This window comes from Passer domesticus, chromosome 15, assembly GCF_036417665.1.
Source record: "Passer domesticus isolate bPasDom1 chromosome 15, bPasDom1.hap1, whole genome shotgun sequence".
Classification (NCBI taxonomy): domain Eukaryota; kingdom Metazoa; phylum Chordata; class Aves; order Passeriformes; family Passeridae; genus Passer; species Passer domesticus.
In genome coordinates this window covers 430,183-436,726 of record NC_087488.1, presented here as the reverse complement: position 1 = coordinate 436,726, position 6,544 = coordinate 430,183, and the positions used below count along the sequence as shown (strand labels likewise).

At 51.1% G+C, this 6,544-nt stretch overlaps 1 protein-coding gene across 2 annotated transcripts; it reads right to left on the bottom strand.

Moving 5' to 3' along the window:
• Positions 1 to 447: 447 nt before the first annotated feature.
• On the bottom strand, positions 448 to 6,280 carry LOC135281429 (zinc finger protein 3 homolog). Of its 2 annotated transcripts, none has more exons than XR_010348083.1 (3): positions 5,938 to 6,280; positions 1,699 to 2,188; positions 448 to 1,512 (listed from the first exon to the last, which is right to left on the bottom strand). XR_010348083.1 is itself a non-coding variant. In XM_064390270.1 (3 exons), the coding sequence occupies exons 2-3, from the start codon at positions 1,748 to 1,750 to the stop codon at positions 842 to 844; spliced, it is 723 nt and encodes a 240-aa protein (XP_064246340.1). In that variant the 5' UTR covers positions 1,751 to 1,777; positions 1,940 to 3,552; the 3' UTR covers positions 448 to 841. The 2 variants fall into 2 exon arrangements, 1 of the variants encoding a protein (XP_064246340.1); XM_064390270.1 differs by lacking the exon at positions 5,938 to 6,280 and having other exon boundaries at positions 1,699 to 1,777; positions 1,940 to 3,552.
• Between the last annotated feature and the right edge of the window lie 264 nt (positions 6,281 to 6,544).

The following is a 6,544-nucleotide window of genomic DNA, read 5'->3' as shown; positions in this document are numbered from 1 at the left end:
GTGCCAGCCTGGGCCTGGCAGCGCTGTCCAAATGCTGCTGGAGCTCAGAGAGCCCTGGAGCTGGGAGCCTTCCCTGGGGAGCCTGGGCAGTGCCCCAGCAGCCTCTGGGGAAAAACCTTTTCCTGAGATCCATCCTCAGACTGCCCCGACTCAGCTGCAGCCGTTCCCTCCAGTCCTGTCCCTGGGCACCAGAGGGAAGAGGTTCCCACAGCCCCAGCCAGGGACCCGCTCCTAAGGCTGTTGCCATGGCCACCAGGGCTGGGACCAGCTGGGATGCTCGGTTTCCAAGGACTGGGTTTTAGGAACGGGATTCCCCAATTTTCTGCTCCAGCTAAAACTGTGCTGCTGCTCGCTGCCCTCCCACCTCCCATGGAAAGAACAAAAGGCAAAGATCCTGGGCTGGGATAAGAACAATTTATTGGGAAAAGCAATGACATAAGGAACAATCAAGAACAGCAAAAATATTGACAACAGAAGGGAAAATAGAAACGATTTGCAGGGAAAACTACAACACAACTGACTGGCTCTTCCTGGCAATGTATTTCCCCCTGCCTGCAAAGGACACCCTTCTCCTCAGGGAGAAAGAGAGTCCCTTTCCTGCCCCTGGCAATGACCTGAGGTGGGAGTGAATGTAATGACACAGCCATGGCCTGAACCTCATGTTATTCAACCCCACATCAGGTCACTGGCAGGGGCAGGAGAAGGGACAGGTGTCTTCCCAGCATGGATTGTAGTGAATATGGATTACAGGTCTCTTCCCAGTGTGGGTCCTCCATTTGGGTATGAAGCTGCAGCCGGGCACAAAGCTCTTCCTGGAATTGGGGCATTTGCAGGGCTTCCCTTACTGGTGCATCCGTTGGTGTCTGGTCAACTTAGAGCTCTGGATGAAGCTCTTCCCACACTGGGGACACTTGTAGGGCCTCTCCCTGGTGTGGATGCGCTGGTGGGTGACAAGGGTGTAGTTGTGCTTGAAGCCCTTCCCGCAGTCAGGGCAGCAGAAGGGCCTCTCCTCGCTGTGAATCCGCTGGTGATGGAGGAGATTGGATCTAGTGTGAAACCTCTTCCCACACTGGGGACACTCGTAGGGCCTCTCCCCAGTGTGGATACACTGGTGGCGGATGACATGGGAGTTGCGGTTGAAACCCTTCCCACATTCAGGGCAGCGGAAAGGCCTCTTCTCAGCGTGAATCTGCTGGTGGTTGAGGAGTTCTGAGCTGCACCTGAAGCCCTTCCCACATTTTCCACACTTGTATGGCCATTCCCCATCATGAAGCTGCTCATGGACCACCAGCTCTGAGCTCTGGCAGGAGCTTTGTCCACCTTCCTGGCAGAGGGTGGGTCTTTCCCCCCCAGAGCACCCTGGTCTGGGTTTGGAGCCCCTCCTCCTGGGGGATTTCTGGGGCTTTTCCTCCCCGTCGGATTCCTGTCTTTTGGAGCCCCTCAAAACAGCCACTTCCACGAGGTTCTGCCATGGGGATTTGCCCTCCCTGGTCTCCATCCTCAGCTCCTTGTCTGGGGGAGGAAGGACAAGGAGAGGATGGGATTTGCCTCCATGCCACAGGGAAGGGGAAGGAGATCCTTTCTGGGTATCCCCAGGAGGATGGTGTTGGAAGCGGGGTTGTCCTATAGCCAGGCACCTTTCTGGGCTGGGAGATGGAGCAGGAGAGAGGGGGAAAGGGGCACTGACTTCCTCCTCACCTGCCCGGGTGTCTCGAGATATCTTCCTCTTCCTTGTAGCCTCCCCCTCCATCCGGACAAGTTTTGGGAATGGGAAAACCTGGTTTGAGAGGAAAACAATGGATGAGTACATGGAGTTTTGTACTGGTTTCAAGGCCAACCACAGGGAGAGTCTAAGTCAGAATTACAATTTAAAAAGAAAATTTAGATCAAGGCAATGATACAGAAACAAGGCCTTAAACTGACAGAGTCAGGATATAACCTGCCACCCTGTTGGTTAGGGTGCTGGTAGCAGTCCCATTAAATGGTGGCTGCAGTCCTGTTGCAGTGATGATTGTGATTCTGTCAAAGCAGTGATCCTGTAGAAGGGTCTGGTCTTCCTCTGACGGTTGAGTGCTGGTGATGGAGCTCTTGTCCTCTGGGAATCCAGTACGCAAGGTGCTCCTGGTGTTGCAAGGCTCAGCTTATATCCAGGTAGGAATGCTTGGCTCCTCCCCCTGGGCGGAGCATCCTACAATGGGATGATGTCATTTTACCAGTCCTGCAGGACACTCAATGGCCCATTCACAGAAGAGAGCTCCTGGAGGGTGTTATCAGGGCTGAGTGATGGAAGAGATAAAGAACACTGCACCCCCTGTTTATAACAGTTTCTAAAGGTGGTGATGGAAAACATGCATTTGGTTACATCTTACACTGTAACCTGAAACAGTGGGGTAATCCCTGCTGGGGAGGTGAACACCACTCCCCTTACCCAAACTGGCTCAGGTATAAAACCCCCACCCCAGGAAGGCCACACACACAGGGGACAATGTCACTCTTGCCCTGCCAGGGGAGGTCTCTGTCCCTGTCTCTTGCTCTCCCTCCTTTTCTCTTTCTTTCCATCTCTCTCTCTCTACCTCACATTTACTGTTCAATAAAATCCACTTTGGATTTGGTTTCCTTAGCACCTTAATTGGGGCAGAGGCATCTCTCTAACAATTTTCTTAAGCAGATTGTGACATTATTTTGGCACAGGGAGTTTAGGCACTGTTCTCTGACCCCAACTGCCTTTGACAACAGCATGGTTCCCTCCTCTGAGGAGGTTGTGGATCTCTCTGGAGGAACTCTTGGAAAATTGGATGCAGCTTCCTCTGGGAGACATATGGGAGAACTGATCAGGAAAATGGCTGTTGGTGGCCAGAGTAAAGAAAATATTTTCTTGTCCTTCCTTGAAAATTTTATTAAAATCAATGGAGGAAAGGGAGCAAATGATACCAGCAAGTCTGACAAGGTTCTTTCACCCCAAGGTGAGGAACACAGGGCTCCGAAAAGTCCTATAAGAAACCCAGCTCAAGTAGCTAAATTCCTAAATGAGTCCCGAATTCACAGGCTTGGGGGCCTTGCCAAATGTGAAAATCATAGGTGTCTTCGTTCCTGTCACCTTTGTCACACTTATACAGAGTTTTTCCTTTCTTTTAGTAATCTTGGGCCAAATTTCCATAATTTTTTTTTTTTGGAACACGCCAGGTGCCAAGCTACAGCTGTGCAGGAACCGATGAAACTTGGAATTGCCTCAGAATTGCTTTTATTGTTGCTTTATTAATGTTTGGGATTTGTTTACATTTCCATCACAAGTGACTTGTGGCAAGAGCAAATGTTCGTCAAGGCATTTAACGTGGTGTTAAGTTTGATTTCTGCCAAGTTTATTTTGTCCAGTGCCCAGGGGATGCTTAAGGGATGCTTGGGAGGGGCTTGGGGGGATTTTGTCCCTTTCCCTGTCACCCCAGGCCATTCCTGAGGTGGTCTCCATCATTCTCACCCCAAGGAATGCCTGGGGGTCTCCCTACCTCTCACCCCCATGCCAGGGGGATGCTCGGGGCAGTCTCTGTCACTCTCAGCCCAGGGGATGCTCAGGGGTCTCTGTCCCCTCACCCTGGGGGATGCTCAGGGGTCTCTCCATCCCGCTGGCCTCAGGGAATGCCTATGCAGGGCTGGGGACCAGGGCCTCTGTGTCCCTCTCACTGCTGAGGGTGCTCGGGGCTGGGGGGACTCTCCGACCTTCTCATCCCTGGGGAGGCCGTGGGGGTCTCTGTCCCTCTCAACCCTGGTGTGACCCCACCCAAACATCATTGGGGTCAGAGGGCAGAGACACCCCCAAACCCCCCGAAGGGCTGAACCTCAGATCATGATCGTACCCCCATTCGTCTGTTTAGCTCAGAAATTAATTCTGCACCTTTAAGGCTGGTTCTGAGAGCAAAGGGAGGCCGAAAGAAGCGAGCAGTTTGTTTTAGAAACTGCACTCACTCCTCCACATTCCAGCTCCTGGACAGACAGCTGGTGGGACAGGGCTCTCTTTAGTTAGTTTTTAGCTAGATGAGGTAGATAAGTTTCCTGGAGTATGATTTTTCTTTTTGTTTGGAGTTGTTTTAACCTGCTCTGGACTGAAAAACCACAAGGGCACCAGCAGCTGGCACCTGTGGCCCATGGGGGCGAGCCTGGTCCATGGCATTTCCAGTGCTGGAAGAACTGATAAGAGACTGATAAGAGACTGAGTGAGCAGAGCTGGAGCCCATGGAGGGACGTTCTGAGCTTGTCACCTCTTTTGGAGCAGCCAGAGGTTTTATTGTTCAATATTGGTCATTTCCTGTGCTCGTGAATGCTTTGCCTGTTAAATAAACAGGTTTTTTCCACTTTTCTCCAAGGAAATATTTTCCCGAACTGGTTGGGACAGGGGCCGTTTGAATTTGCTTTCTAGAGGAAACCCCTTTTGGAGGTTTTCTCCAAAATTTGCCCTAAACTAGGACAGGGCAGTGGGGAGAGGGGGGAGCCCCAAGTGACTGGATTTGGGGGGAGGCTGGAGATGGGGACCCTGAAACCCCGAAACCTCCAAACATCACTAAGCAGGACCCTGGAGAGGGGGGATCCCCAGGAGCTATGGGATCCTCAGCAGCCATGAGAGGGGGGAACACCAGAACCCCAGAGGGATGAGAATGGAAGTGGGACACTCCTGGTGGCTTTTTTTTTTTATTCACTTCTGCTTTTTGAAGGTTTTTATGGACACCAGGTGACTTCTAGAGATGGACTTGGGCAGAGGACCTTCAGCCTCACTGTGCTCATCCCTTTTTTTCCCCCAAAGCAGGATTTCCCATTACCAAACCTTGGCCCAATGGAGGAGAAGACTGCAAGGAAGCAAAAGATGCCCCGAGACACCCAGGCAGGTGAGGAGGAAGTCAGTGCCCCTTTCCCCCTCTCTCCTGCTCCATCTCCCAGCCCAGCATGGCCCCTGGCTGCAGGACAACCCCACTGCCAATGCCATCCTGCTGGGGATGCACTGGGGGATCTCCTGCCCCTTCCCTGTGGCACGGAGGCACATTCACAGGCTCTGGGGCAGGAGGGGGAACCGCGGGCGCTTTGGGGTGCGTGGCTCGGCTGCTCCTGGCGCGGTTCCCCCGAGCCCCCGGCGCGGCTCCGCCAGCCCCCCCACCACGGCACTGGCCGGAGGTTCTTTAACAGAAATGCTGGTAAATTGACCATCTGGAATTACACTAAATACAATTTCAAGAAGCTGCTGGTTTGCTGGGCTGTTTGCCAAATTCCACATTGTTGTTTCTTTTAGTAAAACTTCACTTTTAAAGATCTTAGTAAATTTATGCTTGCATAAAATTTGTGGCTACCATGGGCTTCTCTAAAAACTAAATTACATGAAATCATGACACACTCATTACATCCTTTTAATCCCTCCAGTAAATCTATCATGCTGTTATTTCAATCCCAGATTGTTCAACTTTTCAGTGCCTTTTTTCCATTAATAGCATCAGAATAAGTTAAATTTTGTTATATGTATAACTTTTAAGGATATTAATTTTTGATTCTGTAATGTTTAATTTAATCCAAATTCCGGGTTGATAACACTAAGCAAAGTTAAGCTTCATTATTGTCAGATTTGAGCAATGTTAAATTCCAAAATTTGAAATCCTGTTGTACTGGATTGAGAGATAATGTGTGTATTGTATTTGCCATCTGTCAGAGGTAGGGCAGTTATTTTCTGTTAATTGGGCAGTTTTCTTTATCTCTTCAACAAATCAATCCTCCCTCCAGGGAGATATCTTTTGTTAATGGGCCATTGAGTGTAACTGCAGGACTGATAAAAATTACATCATCCCACTGTGAAGTGCTCTGCCCAGAGGGAGGAGCCACGCATTGCAGACATGGTGAGGCTGGGGGTGAGGAGCAGCTTGTCCAAACAGGGTCAGCCCTCAAGGGGCTCATTCTTCTACATACCCAGACCTCCTAAGGAGACATTCAGCATCAAGATCTGCTGGGGAATGCTTCTATCAGCTCTTCTCTGAACTGGAACATAAAAAATTACTTGATTAAAGAAAAAAAAATTAATGAGGTGCACTTTGAAATCTTTCATCCATAAAGGAACTCTACACTGACTCCAATCAGCTGCACAAGCCATGGACACATGAAGAGCACTGAAGAAAGAGCCCTCAAGAGCTTTCTGTGTTTTGACGATCCCCATGTTGGATTTGGGGCTGAGTCCAGGACCCTCAGGCACTGAGAGAAGGATGAAGAAGCTGCTCAAGGAGTCAGCAGCAAAACTCCAAGTGCCTTGGAGCATGGCTGGGCCCCAGTGAGGGCAGGGAGTGCCAAAGGCTCCCCAGGGACTGCTGAGAGCAGATCCTTGAGGCCAGGAGTGCAGGGAGCCCAAGGCTCTGGGCAGGGAACTGCAATGCTGAGCAAGGCCTGGGCTGGCTGGGGGAAGCAGAAAGGCCAAGCCCTGAGCCCAGCCTGGGCCAGCAGGGCCTGTCCCTCACGGGTGGCTCGGGGCTCTCTGTGGGGCGGGGGGATGTGAGGGGCAGCAAGGACAAATGCCATCAACCTG

Excerpts from the sequence above, each read along its gene's own strand:
- LOC135281429 (XM_064390270.1), bottom strand. The coding sequence starts at position 1,750 with ATGGAGGGGGAGGCTACAAGGAAGAGGAAGATATCTCGAGACACCCGG. Across the intron at positions 1,513-1,698 it reads ATCTCGAGACACCCGGGCAG|ACAAGGAGCTGAGGATGGAG; the intron begins GTGAGGAGGAAG and ends TTCCTCCCCCAG.